Source organism: Cynara cardunculus, assembly GCF_001531365.2.
Source record: "Cynara cardunculus var. scolymus isolate 2C chromosome LG 16, CcrdV1, whole genome shotgun sequence".
NCBI classification, from domain to species: Eukaryota; Viridiplantae; Streptophyta; class Magnoliopsida; order Asterales; family Asteraceae; genus Cynara; species Cynara cardunculus.
Genome location: NC_037543.1, coordinates 19,479,492 through 19,499,979, shown reverse-complemented (window position 1 = coordinate 19,499,979; position 20,488 = coordinate 19,479,492). Strand labels below are relative to the sequence as shown.

General features: G+C 30.1%; 1 protein-coding gene across 1 annotated transcript; it reads right to left on the bottom strand.

The window, feature by feature from the left end:
• Nucleotides 1–11,894: 11,894 nt before the first annotated feature.
• On the bottom strand, nt 11,895–19,943 carry LOC112529080. Its single transcript, XM_025140155.1, has 6 exons — nt 19,805–19,943; nt 13,458–13,491; nt 13,160–13,313; nt 12,996–13,070; nt 12,772–12,912; nt 11,895–12,233 (listed from the first exon to the last, which is right to left on the bottom strand). The coding sequence occupies exons 1-6, from the start codon at nt 19,941–19,943 to the stop codon at nt 11,895–11,897; spliced, it is 882 nt and encodes a 293-aa protein (XP_024995923.1).
• Nucleotides 19,944–20,488: the final 545 nt, after the last annotated feature.

The window sequence follows — 20,488 nt, the reverse complement described above, 5'->3', positions numbered from 1 at the left end:
TCCTTCCGTTAAGTCTCCAGTTCCTCTTCTACCCTTGCCAACTTCTCTCTCAACTCTGTTACCCGTCGGTCAATGTTATATACACATATATACACGATGTGTACTGGTTGCTAACCACGATTGGATAGATGAATATATGTTTAAACGTATGTGTATATATGAATGTATAGACAGTGTGTATGTGTGTGTGTGTGTTATATGCAGATTTATATGGTTTTATTGGCCTTAACCCATTTAACTGGGTTTTGTTCGGTTTTATTGGGCCTTAATCTATTTACTGGGCTTCATTGAGTTTATCGGGCCTTAATGAACTTTATTTAGTTTCATTTGACTTTATTTGGTTTATTGGGCTTTAATGGATTTTATTCGGTTGTATTGGGCTTAATCAGCTTTATTAATTAATTTTTGTAATAATCTAATAAATAATTTATAAGTAATATAATTAGTAGTTATAAAATTAAAAAAATGGCAAAAATCATTTTCCTTCACGACGGGTATATATATTTATAACACATGCACATATCGCGGTTAGCAACCACAACATATATATATATATATATATATATATATACACACACACAAACAACACATGTACATGCATACATACGACATCAACACATAAAAATATGTACATATAACACATAAAAATGAGAAAATATAAAAAATAGAAAAATCCCTCGCTAATCCCAGGGAATGTGAATTTTGTCATTTCCCTCGTTGATCTGTCGCAGATCAGCGAGGGAATCTAAATTTTGTCATTTCCCTCGCTGATCAGCGAGGGATCAGCGAGGGAATTTGCAGAAGAAATTTCCCTCGCAAATCAGCGAGGGATCAGCGAGGGAAATGCCAAAAAACTCATTTTCTCGCTGATCCCTCGCAGATCAGGGAGGGATCAGTAAGGGAATTTGCAGAAGAAATTTCTCTCGCAAATCAGCGAGGGAATGAGTTTTTTGTCAATTCCCTCGCTGATCCCTCGCAGATCTGCGAGGGATATTTTCCCTCGCTGATATTCATCGCTGAAAATGAAAGGCCTAGATCATTAATGAGTTAATGAAATATAATTAATATAACCAACAAAATAAATCCAAAATAAATCTAAAAATTTGAAAAAAAAAATGAATTACGAAATAATTTTTCCATAAAGTGTCACATAAAAAAACTTCAAATTTTACTTTTAGACTTGTATAAAATAATGATGTCAAATGCTCAATTAAGGACATCTCTGGCTTGAAAATTTTTGTTTTTATTTTGGAGAAAAAAATATTTAACTTATTTAACATTTTATAAATTAAAAACAATGAGAAAATCTCTTTTAAAAATCATCTTCTGACAATGTGCCACAACATTTATTAAAGTTTATTATAATTAGTAGATAAAAAGATGAAAATAGTATAACGAATATTCCTATGAAGTTATGTAATGTGAAAGTTAAAACTAATTAAGTTGGAAATGGTCAAAAAAAAAATTATAACGGAATACATATTTATCATTGAGTATTTGACATCATTATTTTATATAAATCTAAAAGTAAAATATGAAGTTTCTAATGTGACACTTTGTGGAAAATTTATTTCATAATTCATTTTTATTCAATTTTTTAGATTTATTTTGGATTTATTTTGTTGATTATATTAATATCTTTCATTAACTCATAAATGTTTTAGACATTTCGGTTTCTATTCCGTTTTTTATCCCATCTATATATTATATCCCATTTAACGTTTTTATAAGCAAATAAATACACATACAAGTACCACATGAATATCATATTTTATTTGTTTTCAAATAAATAAATACATAAATATCATTTTAAGTGTTTGTTTAAATAATATAAATATAAAATGTAACAATTCTTACATGAATATTTGGAGTAAAAATTATATTATTTATTTATTTAAAAATGTGATATTCATATGGTTTTTGTATGTGTATTTGTTTGTTTTTTTTAAATTATTTATATTATATGATATATGTTCTTTATTTTAAATTTGTTTAAAGTTTTATTTATTTATATAATATCATATTTAAAATACATAATGAAAAAAAAAGATGTTTTTTATTGAGTATAAACTGATTTTGCTATGTGGCGGGATTAAAGACTTTGTATGAAAAAGAGAAAATTTTAATTTTTTATATATTCAGTAAATCAAAAAAAAATTGTCATGTTTAATATTTTGAAGAGATTTATCTAATGATGGTTTAAAGTTTTAGTTATATATTAGAAAGATTGATCGTAACATATCAACAATTGTGAGGATAACAACATGAACAAAAAAAATATGAAGGTCAATAAATTAATCATTATATTTATATTTTATAACTCTAATAAAAGAAAATGATATATGTATGAACTGACATTGTAATATTTCAACATTAATTTATTTTTATTTTTAAATATCACGGTGCACAAAACTAGTGATTAATTAAATTAAAATCTTAGAAATTAATGTGGCAAAGGAAATGCTTGGAAAAGATTGTCACTTAGGTTTAGAAGGCTCCATATCACATTCTTCACCCATATCTCCTCTATATAAGTGAGTTATTAAAAATATTTATTTGAATATATATATATATATATATATATATATATATATATAAATTCATATTAATAATCTGTAATGATTATTTACACATGTGTATTTAAATATATTGACCACGATAACTGATAACATTAATTCTGATTGATACTGTAGCATTTATCAGCCTTGTTGTTTTTTGTCTTTCGGAGGCTTTATTAATCATTTAGTCATTTTCAGTTCCTTTTTTTATAGTTTTTTTGTTTGTTCGAGCAAGGAATTGAGATTGATGTTGAGATGGGATGCATTGTTGGAAAAAAGCATGTTTTTGTTTAGTTTGGACACATTATTAACGTGTTTTTGGGACTTTTCTTAATTATTATACAGAATTGTGTTTTTCTTCTTGAGAAACTATTCCATAATTTACAGTTTATCCAAAATGAAAATCAGATGAATAAGAAACCGAGTCTCAAAGTGGAGCATTTAGGGCAAGTCAGAAAGGTGATTTTTTAAGGGGAAATTTATCTCACATTGTTGGGATGTTGAACCTAGAACTTGATCATATATTATTGGATCAATAAGCATTATTAAGTATATTTCAATATGCAAATAAAAATCAACCTCCACAGATAAACCAATTAACCATTTACCCTCTTTTTCTATTACATTTTGCCCAATTAATAAATACTTATTATTGGGCAAATAAAATAGAAATATGGACACTTATTTTGGAACGGATAGACTATTATTTTACTACAATCATATATAGTTGCTAACCAAAATCCTTAATATTGAGATCAATATATGTTGTAGCGGACCCTAATTTATTAATAGATGCTAAAAGCAGTGACATGTTGATATTTTTATCTATAAAGATCAAAAATAGATGGAAAATTGATAAAAGAAGATTTGACATGTCGATAAATCACTAGTTAGGCGTGATGTTTGTTTTTCTCGTTTTACTTTGTACTCGTGACATTTTTTGTCTTTTCTTGGTTTAACTACTAGGTAATAAGTGTGACATATTTCAAGTGCATGTATCAGGAGGCAATAGTTGTAAAGTAGAAAAAGTAGACCGAGAAAAGAGAGATAAATAAGTCTTAGTTTTAAATTTTTCTCTATACAACTTTTTGGTCGGTTTTAAGTTCGTGCATCCTTAAGTTTTAATGTCCATAAGATTTCTTCATTATTGTTATTCCTTAAGCTTTTCCTTTAGGTTTCAAAATGTGTCATTTATTGTATATGTTTGTTCACTCGGCTTTGGATAAAAAGGTATGCGTGTATTCAGCGGCGTGATTGATGAAGAGGGGATTGTGGGATTATGCTTAAGCTTGGAAGAAGTGTATTTTATGCGATAATCGGGTTTACTAAACTTAGAAGTCCAGGGTCCCTTTATGTTATCTCCATTAGTTGAAATTTGCTTGTTAAATATACGAGGCATAGTCTCTTTATTTGGTTTGGGCTTAGACATCTTCAGGTTGTGTTAAAAGTGTGTGTGTGTGTATGCGCGCGCGCGAAGAGAAAGGGTGAGAGTTCTTGAGGTTTTGCTTGTGAAGAAAAGATAATTCAACGGTTTTAGAAGTTTTCTACTAGAAAACCTCTTCAAAGGTATGATCATTTTTTGTGTCCTCCATATTTAGGGTTCTTGGCTAATGGATGGGTTTTATCCATCAAAATTTTGTAGTATGTGTTTTAGGTTGGTTATTTATGAAAATTTTGTTTTTAGGGTTATCTGAGTCATGGAAAAGTTGTCGTTTTTTTATGTTTTTATGTCAAAAGTTATGAGTTATATATGGGTTTTCACCTGGATTTGATGGTTTGGAAAATGAAGTTGCAAGTCAAAGAACAGGGGCTTTCGGACTAAATGAGTCATGTGACTAGTCACGCAACTTCTGTCGTGGGGTAGATCACATATCTCTTTGTTGTTTGAATTTTGATGTTTTGGTTCATGCTATTTTGGGGTCAACTTCTAATTTAAAAATTGTGTCTTTGGTAAGCTTATAGGTAATTTTGAGGTTTGGTAAGTTTTTAAACATATCAGGTTTGAACAGGATGATGAAAACTTAGTGACTTGCGCGACTTCTGTCGCGACCTTAGTCACGTGGCAAGTTATGTAAGCCACTATTTTGTGGTTTTCTTGATTTTGTTTCGTGTCGTTTTAGGGTCTTTTGGGGTTTTTTTTTTTCCATGTCTTAGGGTTTATTTAGAGATGAAATGGAGTTTATCTCTCTTACTTGTGATTGACCTCCGTTTATCCAGTTTCAAGTGTTCGGTATAGGGATTTGTTACCTGATAAGAATTTAGTGTATCATAGTGATCAAGGTGAGTTTTCTTATAAACTTTTCGAACTGAAATGCATACAATATCAAATGATATTGTTTCAATATTATACCTTATTGGTATGTTTGAATTATTATTGTTAACAGTGATACTGTTTTTGATTACATGTTGTTGGGAATTAACACATGTGGTAATGATTGATTCTTGGAATAAAGGGACTTACACAACCGAAGTCCATGTGCGTTGTGACTGTGATGGTTGGCAGAAGGGGGGTATGTATGTATGTATGTACATATGTGTGTGTGCATACCCAGGCCCAGGGAGGTTGGGAAGAAAAATTGAGCTGTTTTTTCTTTAAAATAACGGGATTTTCCTTTTTCTCTTAACATTTTGCTCACACTAGCTCATCTCTCCACTTATCCTCTTCTTCTTGAAGCACTTAGGAGCCGTTTACCTAAACACTTACCCGGTAAACACTTACCGGTAAAATTCAACATTATCACTTACTTACCAGTAAGATTTTATTCACTAAAACGTCTCGTATGCAACAATTTATCCTGGTAAGCGCTAACCATGGTAAGAGTCCTCGTCCTTACTTATCGGGTAAAACTCTCGATTCTTGCCTTCGCTCTTACCGGCTAAGATTATTAACCCTTGCCATATTCATCCGATAAAGTAAAATGACTTGATAAGCGCTTATCCGGGTAAGCGTTTGGTAAACGACTACTTAATTAAGGCGATGATTAGAGGCTTTTGAGCTTTTGCTATCATTTAAAAGCCTTGATTCTTGGATTCAAATGTTGGTGATAAAAGTTTCAAGATTCACTTTCATCTTCTCCACCATTTTTGACTTGGTTTTAGGTACTTTCTCCTAAAGACATTTTTTGCTCGATTTTCTCATGGATCTTGAAGATTTTACTTGTGTTTTGAAGTTCCTAGAAGTTAAAGGTAAAATTCATCTATCATTTCTTGAATGTAGGGTTTGAACCATTTTCACCAACAACTCTCATTTCTTCTTGGGTTTTCTTTGTTTTATGTTTTGGGAGTGAAAGAGATGTTCTTGAGAGCTTTGCATATAGGATCTAAATTCTAACTTAGGGATTTCAAGTCTTCACCAAAAGAAGCTCAAAATTTGGGGTAAAACCTAGATTTAGCATAAATCTTGTAAGCTGGATTCTAATTGCTTTGTGAAAACTATGTACATGCCAAAAAAAATGTTCATTTTGAAGTATTAATATGTTTTACTTGAAATTTATCAAATGTGTAGGTTATTTGGTGAGTTTTGCATGTATGGTACAATCAGTTAATAAATCTAGAAATGTTCATGTATTTGGGATATTTGAGTATTTTGATAAATAAATCATAAGAGTGTTCTTTTGGTGATTTATTCCTCGTATGGGATTATTTGTGGTTTATACACTTTTGGTATTTTTATTTTTTATAAATCATTCGAAAAATACAAATTATTGAGTTGTTGAGCACATTTTCGGTGTCATTACTTACTTGGAAATGTTTCCTGGAATTTACTGTGTGTTTTGGGGATTTGCTCAACCTTTGAATCGATTTGGACATAAGTTGTATAAACTTAGGTAATTATATTTATTAGTTTATATCGACTTTCATTGAATTGTTAGTTGAATTGTTGAGTTATTGGCTTGGTTTTGACTCATATGAGTCTTAAGGGCATCTGTCCAGTTTTATTTGCTCTATTTTGGGCTTGGAACATGATATGCATTTATTGTATTTTGTTATTTTAGAATTATATGTTTTGAGTACGGTGGTCATTCATTTAGAGTCATGTAATTTAGACTATAATGAATTGGATCCATCGGCATATGTGGCAGTCGTGTTTTGCCAAGAAATGAGTTTTGATGTTCTCGTCTTGGAGCCATAAGGTTTAGCCCGTTGAGGAGTTTTGATTTTCTCAGCTTGAGCTTTTTTTTCGTTGTGACAAGAGAAAAGTTTTGAGGTTCTATTCTTAATATCATTGGTTTGGGATAAAAGAGAAGTTTTGAGACCGTATTGCGAGTCGACTAGTGAGTTGTTGGAGTTGTAACGATATTCTAACGACCGACAATGGATATTGATAAATGTGATGAGATATATTTTTGCCAAAACTCGATCTGATTGACCTAACCAACTTATAAATAAATTGAATGACCTTAAAATTAATAAAAAAAATTTAAAAGTTTTTTCAAAAATATATAATTATTAATGTTAGATGTGTTACAGCCAAGAAAAACCACAACTGATCAACTTGACGTGTGCTAAGACGCACGCTTAGCAGATATTATGATAACATTTCGTAGATATTACAAGAAACCAAACAGAGAAGCCCACACATTGAAATGAGTTTCATGTAATGTTTTTCAGGGTCACATACAATGAATTGTTTTATCCTACAAATTTCGATATGTTCATGTTACGTTAAATGTTGTATGAAAATTGACGCAAGTGCGTAGTTTTTGTTGAGAATGTATAAACATGGTTTATAATTGTTCATGGTGATATATGTTAGTGTGTTGATAACTCACACGGTGACAGCGAGTTTCATGAAACGATGATGGCCCACAATGGGAATTGTCGTAAAAGCAAGAGATACGTGTTTTGCCAGACTTGTGAGATTCTATTTGTAACGGGTTCTCAAGTGTGTCATGCCAGGAAAAGAGGAGAATTACTCGAGTAGAGCACAGTCGCTAGATTTTCATCACCATTGTGAATAGCCAACAGACTCAAAGATGCATGACGGTTAATGCGTTTGTTACGAAAAAGTTGCACAGATAATATTTTGAAATGTTATTTTAAATGACGGACGTTACTATTGTATAGTTCTCACTAAGTCGTACGCTTACTCAAACTTCTTGAAACCGCAGGCTAGTGATTGAATGGAGGGAGCAACATGAGAAGAAAACCAGTGAATCGGGATGGATTGAAGTCGAGGTGTAGATTAAAACATTGTCTCGAGATTTAAGATCTGATCAATCTTCGTTTCATGTAATTTGAAGGTGAAATAATATTTGATCTTAGAACGGTTTCCTATGATAAAATTCGAGCAATTATTAAATTATATTATAATTCTTAACCGTGTGAAAAATGTCACATCGAAAACAATTTATTTTACATGTGTTGAAAACCCATTTATCGAGTAATAAAAGTATAAAATGTAAATAACCGAACATTTATCATGCTAATTGCGAAAAAAAATTGATTGTTAAACTAAATAAGAACTAAAACAAATTTTATTATATTATCATGCATTGTTGCTCAAATTCAAAAACGAATTTATTTCAATATTAAGTATTATTATTGTTGCAAAATAATCGAACACGTTTTAAGGATTATATGTCATACTAGGTAACACGTTTTTTGTGCAACAAAGAACCGTATATTTTGTCGCATTCAATTATATGGAGAAAAATTAATTCTACCCGTGAATTTAATAACTATTTTTTTTACTGTTTTTGACTATATTGTAGGTTAATTTCAAATAAAGATGTTCGTTTAAAATAAAATTAGTGTCGAAATTGATAAGGTCGAGGTTGATTTCGTACACATTTGATGAATATCCAACTTTGTATCGATATTTGTCTTTTAATAACAATAAGCTACAAGATGATTTACATTTAAAAAATTACACACACAGACATACAGAGAGAGAGAGAGAGAGACAGAGGCCTTCATTTAAGAACCTGTAAAATTATTAAAACTCTGAGAACAAGTGTATCATGTACTATTTCACATGATCTTTTTTTATCTACGACTTGGATTTTTGTGGATTGATTAATTTCTAGTTGTTCCACAATATGTTTGTTTCATAATATGAACAATTTTTATGTGTTTGTGAAATAAAAAATACAACCAAAAGTTCATATTGTGAACCGAATACATACAAAACAAACACGTTGTCAAACAGATATATGTTAATTAATATATTAAATTCTAGTCTTAGATGGAAGAAGTCAGATGAAACAATACTTCATGATACCAGTTTTTACAGTTATCACAGTATATAGAGTTCTCATTTATTTATACCCATACATAACTAAAATATAATAACTATAAAATTTACTCTAGGAAATTAGTTGATTTGAAAATAAGTTATAGGAAAGGATGGAAAAAAGAACAAAAGAGAAAAAAAACATGTTTTTTTGTTTGCATTTCTTGGAATTGTACAAGATTTGTGGGGTCATTTTGCAATAAAATCAAACTTCCCCCTTCTTTTTTCAAACAAGTACTTGAGTGAATCTTAAACTCAATTTCGAAGACTCAAATTTTCATTTAGAGCACCAAAGTTTGAAATATATCAAAAAAGGTTTGTAATTCAATAAAAATTTCATTCAAGTTAACATAGTCCACATTTGTTATTATTTTTTTAAGTGATTAAGAATAGGGATAGTGATTTACCCCGACCCGGTGGGGAACCCGTTCACCTGACCCGAACGGGGACAGAGATTCCCTGCTAAAACAGGTCCCGGGGTCGGGAGATGTTACTCAATCAAGGTCAGGGATCCCCGGTAGAATCAAACTAAGAGATGTTCTTCATGGGGTTTGATCGGATTTTGACTGGGGTTTGATCGGATTTTGACCGAGAATTGGATGTTAATCTCCTTACCCGTCGGAGACCGAGGCCGGGGATGTTACTACAAACCGGGACTGGAGCCGGGGATTACAAAACATGCCCCATCCCCTTCCCGTTGCCATGCCTAATTAAGGATAAGAATAACAACCAAAACTTTAATTGGTTTTGTAAAGTTCAAACCCTTAATAAATTCAAATTCTGATCATTTCACAAAGATATGATGTCATCTTTTGAAATCTGTAGGTTATCTATATCAGTTTAATAACTATCATGTAGAAGGTAAATTAGCTGAAAAATGGTAATCATTATTTGCAGTTAACCTGGAATATTTGTTTCATACGTTGATAATACAAAACGATATTAAGATATGTCAAAATTAACATTTTTCAAAATGTTACAATATATGCATATTTAGGTTTTTTCAAAATTAATGTGGTAACTGATAACTCTAGATTAAAACCCCCGTAAAATCAAACCATATCAAATTGTTTACTGTTTTATAATTTTTTAAATCTACTGTTGAATTTAATTCATAACTTTTATTGACCGCTGACACACTATTAAAATTTTGGAACTTAAATATAACCGCGAAAACTTTCGAATTTCATGTTTTTATATTAAAAAATCCGACATTGCATTAAATTTTTTGCCAATTTTAATTATTCGTAATAAATTGAAATTGCGCAAGATCTCTTTATCGAAATATTTTAAATACGATAAATATTAATATAAAAAAATATATATTTGGGAAAAAATTGATTACCTAACAATCCCAATTGGTCGTCTCGAGGCCTGCCTCCAAGAACACCAATGTGAGGGCATTTTTTGGCTCATACAACGGTTGACGTTAGAGGAGGGTTGGGTTCACAGGCTAAAGGGGGTTGGGATTGAACCCAACACCTGTCTTGTATTTGTGTAAAATCATCCACCCGTTATTTTTGGGAATTTGGAACGTCTTTATTTCAGTTTAATGAACCACCATACAGAAGGTAAATTATGTACTTATGGGTTGTTTGCAGTTGCTGAATGGTTTGGTGCAGAATGATTAAGAGTCTTTCATGATATAGTGCAAAATGAAATATAATTGTTTGGTAATTGTTTACTATGAAATTAGGACGCTTAGTGGTTAAAAGATGCTCATGAGACAAAATTATTCAGAGGGTTTTAAAACCATTAAGAGGCAGATTGTTTTTCTGTCAAACAAAATCCACCTCTTAACGATTCAGATAATGTCTCTTAATAAAATTATTAAAAGGTAAACAAACAATTCATTAGTGTGTATATTTGAATTCGAATCTCATACTTTTCTTTCATTTTGTAAAGTTTTTCACCTCTTTGACCACTACTGTAAAGTTGAAAATTACAAATTAGCTGAAAAGTGGTAATCATTATTTACATTTAACCATTTAATTATAGAATAATTATTTTGATATGTTAAATTTAACATTTTTTGAGAAATTAAAAATAAAAATAAAAATATATTTAGGATTCTTTTTATCTTTTGACCCGTAAGCTTTTGTTTGGTTTTTTTTTAGGATCTGAAATTGGCTTTTAAAATCTATTTATTTATTTTTTATTAACCTAGATATCCGACTTATTATATGAGCCGATTAATTTCAGGACGACCATCTGCTTTGTAGATAGTACGGAATCACCGCATTTGAACTTTCGTGACCATAAGAGGATTTAAAAGTAATGTAGTAACTGATAGCAAAACCTTTAAAATCAAATTTTAAATCTATTGTTTGAAACGGAAAACACATTATTAAAGATTAGGGCGTTAAATCTCATCGCAACACAATTCACATTCCATGTTTTTAAATAAAAGAAGATCGTATATTGCGTTAAATTTTTTACCAATTTTAATTATTTGTAATAATTCGATATTACTACCTATGATTCGCAAGATCTCTTTATCGAAATAAAATAAATACGACAACTATTAAAATAAAAACTAATATATATCGGGAATGGTTCAAACGAAAACACCTTCATTTTACGAGAGCACAAAAACACTCTGTTACAATAAACAATCACATATGATACCGATGTAATACTAAATCAGAGACGCGAACAATTTTCGACGCGATCTTGATTGCGGGCCAGATCGCCCCTACATTACTAAACCCCCTCACATGTATTATCACATGTGATAAGAATGTCACATGTATTATCACATGTGATAAGAATGTTGTTGATACGACACTATCATCAATCAAAAAACAATATATATTAAAAAATAAATAAGAGGCAATAGAAAATTAAGGGCTAATGAGATGTATCAACTATTAATGGTATCGATGAACAAACTAAATGTTTTAAATCCATATTAGCACTAAAAAAATCTAAATAAAGAGAAGGGTCAATGGGTAATAAACAAAACTGGGAGGTACTCGTCTGTAACATTCATCATTCTATAAGGACCTATTTTGAAGAAAAAGAAGTTAAAAATAAGACTTGCACCCCCACCATCCATCCCTTCGACACCCTGCTCACTCGTACTCTACCGTACGGAAGCATCAATTAAACGGAGACCGCCGCGGCATACCCTTTCGCCGGTTCGCCGGAGTTTCTACGGCCGACGGGTTAACTGGCTTACGCGACGCCGGAGGAATCGCCGACTTTGAAGTTCTTTTTTTCCTCACAATCTCGGTGGTGGCGGTGCAGGCAATTGTTAGGCGATCAACTCCGGCGCAGCTGGCACTCGAACCAGATGAAGTCCTTAATGAAACGAATGGTTCAAGAACGGATTCCGGTGTCATTAGACCGTCGTCGGAACCCATTTCCGGCAGGGTCAAAACCTCACAATCGTGAAGGTATTCCGACAACATTCCTTCACTTCTCAGAATCTGACTAATCTGTGGAAAAAGTAACAGAGACCCAATTCAGTGAACAAGAAAATTTCAAAAGGGTTCCTTTTCAAGATTCAGAATTACGCATACGATATCTAAAAAAACATACAATTTTGGTTCAAAAATATGATATCATCTTTTGTCAAAGAGTAAATCCAATCCAAACCCAGTTGATAGAAAATGGAACGACAAAATGGGTTCACATAAAATTCGAAATTTGTAATGAATTAAAAACCAAAGAAGCTATCAAATATAGGGAAAAATGCACATTGCTCTAGGAATAAGAGTTTTGACCTATGGAAAATGTGCCACCCTCGAAGAAAACCCACCAAAAGAAAACACAACTTACCAAGCAAGATCGCATCCAAAATTGAAAATCAACACAAAAAAGAAACAAGAACTTTGGGTAATGATTCTTGATTCATTATACAACTATACCCACATCAAGAACCACTATAGTCTATATGTATGTACACACACACACACATATATATATATGCATACATATACATATATATATATAGAGAGAGAGAGAGAGAGATACCTTGCAGGATATAGAGCAGAAGAAATATGAGTCTTGAAGACCTCTATCACAACTTACACAATTGTTGCTTGAGCTTCTACAAGCTCTAGTTTGTGGTCTTGGATTCAAAAACACAACTTTTGCACTGTTTGTAGTATACGCCTGAACAGATTGAAATCAAGATTACATAAATTCGATCCGTAATTCACAAGTGGTACATGATTTTGAATGCAATTTAAACTCACTTGAACATAAGAACAATCCATTAATTTCTCAGCATCACCAACCCTTATAACATCATGATACACATACCTCCTTATCTGCAAACAATTTGAATTCAAACCCAAAAAAGAAAAAAAAAATCAAGAACAAATTGAAGTTCACAAACGAATGAATTACGAATTGAAACCTGAAGAAGACGATGAGATGTGTGAAGATCGAGACAGTGATGACAAATAGCTTCACAACAATCGAGACAAAATATATTTTTCTCGTTCTTTTTCGCATCTTCATGAATCATGCAAGCATTAAAGAATTTCTCCGATAATAAAGATTGAAGCCAAGCAGGTAATTTCGCCGCCGGCGATGATTCAACCTGCAAATCAAATTGGTTGATTGTTGAGCAAGATTTGAAAAGGAGAAGATGAATAAAATGGGAAATTAAGTGGAGAGGAATGAACCCACCATTTTTGGTTTTTTGAAATTGATATGGGGGTGTGTGTGATTGTATCGAGATGATACCTATAGGGGGTATGCCGCCATCGCCGCGGGAGGGGTGTTAACGGTGACGGCGGCGGAGGAATATGGAGAGAGAAAGGGCGGCGCTGATGCAGAAAAGAACGGAGAGAAGTGGAATTATATGGAGGGAAATGGTGTTGGTGGTGGGGGTGTGTGGGTAGTGGAGTTCAATTTGCAGTCTAGTGGTGTTACTATTTTGTACGACGGTGGGTTGATAGAATTTGAACAATTAAATGTAATATTTGACTTTATATATATAATTTAATAATAAAAAATTGTTCATAATATATTTTTCAAAATAATATATTTATACTATATTATAAAACATTTGATAAAAACTCTTAAATATAATTTTTTATGCACGAAGTATTGTTTATTGATGCATATTAAAACATTTGACAAAAACTCTTAAATATAATTTTTTATGCACGAAGTATTGTTTATTGATGCATATTAAAACATTTGACAAAAACTCTTAAATATAATTTTTTATGCATGAAGTATTGTTTATTAATACATATTACTAAAAATTTAAGATTACAAGTAAATTGTGCGTATGTACAACTTATTAAAGCTTCATTTTTAAATTCGTATAACTAATTGCAAATAAACATAATCAAATATAGAATAAACATCTCATTTTAAATATAAAAAATCTAAAATATAATTAGGATAATCATTGAGCTCTAATAGAATCATTATCTTTATAAAAATTATATTGTTAAGTCAAAAATAAATTACTTTCCTATTAGACCTATATTAAATTATAATAAAAAATTAAATTAAAGAAACTGTATAGAAAATAGAGCTTTTAAATAGTTAATTTGACATTATAACGATAATTTTTTCAAAGTTTTATGATATCTTCATATTTATTTTTATTCAAAAGTAAAAACATTGTCTTTTTCAAAATCACATAAACTGTATTATATTAACAGAGACAAAAAAATAAAATAAAATATTAAAATGAAGATATATCTCGCTGCATTGTGCGAGTACCCTTCTAGTATATATATATATAGACTCTTTTGATAACATAAGAAATTATGATTACGTTGAGAACAAATATATCATGTGTTATTGTATCTATTTTTGTAGTATAAGACTAGAATTTATTATATTGATTAATACATGTTAATTTAACAATATGAATATCTTTAGTCCGTTTGTGAAACAAAAGTTTCATAAAATATATTTGAAAATTATATAAAGCGGTTTAACAACGTATATATTTTTACAATATGAACATTTTTAGCTTGTTTGTGAAATAAACGTTACAAGTAAAGATATTTCATATTATGAACTGAATACATAAAAAATAAACATATATATATTTATATATATATATATATATATATATATATATCCATTAATACATTAAATTACTAGCTTTAGATGGGAAAAAAAATCATGTAAAACAATACCTTAAAATAAAAGTTTTCACGTTTATTACAAAATATAAAGTTTCTCATTTTTATTACTCCCATACATACATACATACATACAAATATATATATATATTATAAAATGTTTATATTCATATCTGATGCTAATATTTTGTTGACGAAACTTTTTACGTTATGTTTGATAAAATAACTGATAAGGTAATTGTTGGTTAATAATTTACTTATTTAATTATTATATTATTAATTAATAATTTAGTTTTGTTGATAAACTTGAAAATGATGCAAAAAGCATGTTAAAAATTAATAAAAATGTGTTAGGCACATAAATGAAAAAAGTGAAAACAAACCATGAACTTTGCTAAAACATTATTGAAGTAGCTTTTTGTTTTGAGTATTTCTAGTTTTTTTTTTTTTTTTTGTTTAATCCAACAATTTTTTTAAAATAAAAAAAATGGTAGAAAGGTGGAATGTTTTTCCAAATTTATGGCTGTTTGATTCAGCTGGAGAATGAAAATGAGAATGAATTTTATTTTCTCCAGTTTAACTTGGAACGAAAATTTGGGTTTATGGGAGAATGAACTTATTATTTTTTATAAAACCAAACAGTTTCTTTTATTTTTATTTTCATTGATTAGTAATTAATACCTCTAATGAAACACTCGTTTAGAGAGTTTTTTAGAATATTTAGAACAACAATGCTAAAATGTATGTTAAAATAGAGAAATAAATTATAAAATCTCCAAATTTAGAGAAATCTTTAAACATGATATTGAGGACAGAGATATCTATACTATATTATAAAACATTTGACAAAAACTCTTAAAAACCATTTTTTTATGCATAAAGTACTCTATATTGATACATATTACTTAAGATTCAAGATTACAAGTAAATTATGCATAAATATAATTTATTAAAGCTCCATGTTTGAATTCGTGTAACTAACTGCAGATAAACATAATCAAATAAATGATAAACATCTCATTTTAAAATATAAAATATCTAAAATATAATTAGAATAGTTATCAAGTTCTAACAAAATAATTAATTGTTATATTTATAAGAAAATTATATTATTAAACCAAATATAAATTACTTCATTATTGAACCTAAATTAAATTATAAATAAAAAAATTGAATTAAAAAGTTACACAAAAAATGATGAATTTTAAATAGTTAATTCGATACTAATATCAATATACTTTTGTCAAATTTTTATGATATCTTCAAATTTATATTTTATTCAAAAATAAAAACATCATCGTTTTTTTTTTCAAAATCACGTAAGACTATATTATAACATCGACTAAGATAAATAATAAAATGAAATATTAAAATCAAGACGTATCTCGTTGCATTGCGTGAGTACTCTTCTAGTATTATTTTAATTGTTTTAACCAATGAAGTCGAATATCTTATAATTTTTTAATAAATTTTTTAAAACAAAAACGAAACTTTGGTCTGAATTTGGTATGGTTATCTTCTATAATTATCAATAAACAAATATGATAAAGTTTTAAATTCCATTAAAAGATGAAATTATTGTATTTCCGAACGGTCAAAATACGAATTTTAGTCAAGAATCATTACTCCACGACCCAAATCTCTAGCGAAGATGCTTGGAGCGGAATTGAGTTGACTCGTCTCGTTGGTGGAGTTAAGTTTGAGTTTGGTATGACTCGATGTGTATAGCTTGTCAGGCCAAAAGTAGAAATGTTCGCTAACATGTAACAAAGATAACAATTGAGAAGGTTAAAAATTAACGTCAATTAGATGAATTTGCCGTTCGACTCATCTGAAAATCACTAATGTTTAAAATACGCAATACAGAGCTCGATAACGTCGAAGGATAAAATATTGTAAGTTATACTTGAAAATGCTATATTTATTAGTTTTAACAATTAGTGATTACAATAATAAAAATAAAGATATTATATTTTAATAATGAAATAATTAACCACTGTAAATACAAAATTTAAGTTGCAACAACTATTTAAGAAAACAGACTTAAAATCATAAGAACGAACAGTGATTGAATTGGGACCCACATAAGTACATACATCAGTTTTGCAACATTGGCATTGGAGCTCAAACATATCGTTGTCTTTACGCAAAAGCTGTTAAGCTCTGCTAGAAAAATCACTAACGAATAACGAACTGGCAGTTGTGTGACTTGTGTAGACACAATTTTTGCTTTATATATTTAAGTTTGTGTTTGTAGATCGAAAGGACCCATGAAAGACCTATAAGCCAACAAGCTCGTAGAAAATGAACCCGCCAACGATGATGATCGGCCAAATAGAAATGTCGATGACATGAAAAGGAAAACTGAAGATTATTTTAATTCATTGTTGGGAAATCGTTTCAAAGAAAGTAAAATAAAATTATGAAATAAAGGGTCAACTAATTGAATTGTATATTTATTGATTTTGTTTTATAATTTAATAATCAATAGTAAAAGATTAAGGATATTAATGGCAAAGATTAAAATTAAGTTGACATTTGTTTTTTAAGAGGTGCTAAAGTCTGAAGTCTTATTTCACTTCTGATTAATAAGAAGTGGTGTTGAAGTCTGAAATTTCAGAGTCAATAAGACTGTTTATTTTTTTAAACTGATAAATGTCTGAATTTGTTTAAATTATATATTTTATCCCTTAAAAATTATAATGTTAAATTTATAGATAAATTTATACAATTTCACATATTTATTCATCATCATTACGAAATTTACATCTAAATTGTATAATTAACATTCATTTAAACGAAAATATGTCATTAACAGTATTTAACACATTTAAAATCATATTAAAATACATCAATTGAGACAGGTGAGGATCGATTTGGTAAGAATCAATTGAGAGAAGTGATCGATTAAGTTTAATAGATTGAGAAACACAATTGCTAAAAATTTAGAGAACAATAAAAGACAAATAAGATGTTGGTTTACCTCTTATCAGATGATCTTACATATTAACTAATCAGACATAAGACTCTAGTAAGAGTTTTTTTTTTCTTCTAAAAACAAGGTAGGCCTAAGTGTAAAGTGAATGAAAATGCTAACATACTTTTGTATAATGCTTATTTTGTGCATCATACTTTGGAAACCTACTTTTTTTTATTTCAAATATATATCTCAAAAATTTAGAATAAAATATATTATATATTTTTAAAAAATATAACATAATTAATTTGATTCCTATTTTATACGTTACAAATATAAAATAGGAATTGAACCAATTATGTTGTATTTATTAAATATATAATACTTATATATGGTAAATAATCATAAACACACTAGTCGTATTTGATGAGGCTTATATACTTTAAGGGGAGGGGAGGGTTGTGATTGCTTATTTGAAACAACTTATGTTTTTTTTTTTTTATAAAAACACTTATCAACTTATTATAAATCAGAAGAGTTTAATTTATTCAAAAACTCCTTATTACCGGTTTGGCACCGGTATAAGTTGTTTATCTGAACACTCAAAATTGTTTATTACCGGTACCACACTGGAATAAGTCAATAAGTTATTTTTATAAGCACTCATGAACACCCCTAACTCTCTATAAAACAAATTTAATTTTATAGGACAACTAAAATCTAAACGTGTCATGAAAAGACAGGGACGGTCCCAATGTAGTGCGTATGGTGGCACGGGCTAACGCTACGTTCCTTCGTCATAATGTAGAATATTATAGGGTCATGAAAAGTATCGTATTAATTATATTATACAACATTACAAGTGTCCTATAAAAATATGGGTTGGACACTTCTCAAAAGTGTCATATAAAATAGCTATACACTTTATTCCAAAAATGTTTTAAAAACTTGTTAAAATGCCTAAAAACGTTCTATAAAACCTATTGTAACGCTTTTAGATAAGATGTTCTATATTTTGATTATATAAACTGTTAAACCAAAACAATTAGACATTCTATACGTCCTATAAAACCAACTCCGTTATAACGTCTTGAACTTCAGAACGATTGAGACTCTACCGATAATTCAAATATCGTTGGACCGCAAATTTACAAAATAAAAATAAATCAGATTTTCATAAGAGAAATTTATAAAAATAACCATTTAATACAACTATTTGCCACAAATAACCGGGTTTTAGAGGTTTTTGCGTTTTGACCACCCATATCACCCCCCGGGGGCGATCCGTACATGTGGGGGGGGGTGATCCACATTTAAACTCTTTAAAAAAAATTAAAAAAAAAATATTTCCAGCCTTAAAAGACGAGATTACTGTTCACCCTCAAAGACCGGGTTTGACCTCGCCCCAAGGGGCGATCCAGACTGTCTCATCCCCCAGGGGGGATCCAGCCTTTTAATGTTTTTTTTTGTTTTGTGGTATTTTTAATAAAACTGATACGCCATTTAAGTTGTATTTTTTAACTTTTTTAGAACCAAATTTCATGGGTAAAGGTTTTAAAAATAAACCATTATAATTATGGAGACGCAAAAATTATTTTTATTTTATTTGGGTTTCGTAAATCAGATATAATATATGATTTACGAAATTTGACCTCTATTTCGTCATTTTGTGTTTTTTATTTAACAATTAAGGGGTTTTTAATAAAAAGGAAAAATACATAAATTGTGTCTTTTTACGTATTTAATTATAAATTTCATGGTTTTTCGGTATAAAATAAGACAATGGTAATTGTGGTTACGAAAAAAAAAATTAGCTGATTTTGGGAGAAAAAATCAGACATTATATCTGATTTCGCGATTTTTCATGCTATGACACTCTATGACGTCGATTTGAAGCCGATTTGACGATGGATTTTGTTTTATTACTTAACGTTTTATATAAATTGGCGGTGGGGGACCATAAGTCACCATCCATCTCCACCATCGCTCGTTTTCTCTGGAAAAACCAAATGAAAAACCGAGCTCTGACCATCCCGACCAAGAACGACCACTATTCTTCGATATACCGTCATAGACCACTGTATAACGACATCAGCGACTTTCCGCCGCCACTGACCACCGTGATCCGCCGCCGTCGGCCACCATCCGCCGCCACCGACCACTGTCATCCGCCGCCATCCACCACCTTCCGGTGCCAACAACCACCGTCAAGCGCCACCATCCACCACCCTCGCCGCCACCAACCACCGTCAATCGCCGCCATCACCACCATCAGCCGCTCATATGTAAACACCGGTAAATACTCTATCTATCTCTATATATATATGTATATATGTATATGTATATGCATCTATCTATGTGGGGGAGGTTATTGGAATGTACTCTAAAACGTCATTTATATCTTGGAATAAACCGCCACTTCGAAGATACACACAAACATCATCACTTTGACGTGATTTCATGTTTTATGATAGTTGATTGTGTTTAATGGTTAAAGATGTGAGAGTAGAATATATGAGAAAAGAAATGAAAGGGAAGTGTGAAAAATTATGAAGTAGGAGATTGGTATTTATAATGAAATTGGAGGTAAAAAAAAAGAAAAAAAAGAAAAAAAAAGAGATGTACGGGTTAATATCTGATTTACGAAACCCAAATTAGATAAAAATAATTTTTGCGTCTCCATAATTATAATGGTTTATTTTTAAACATTTAC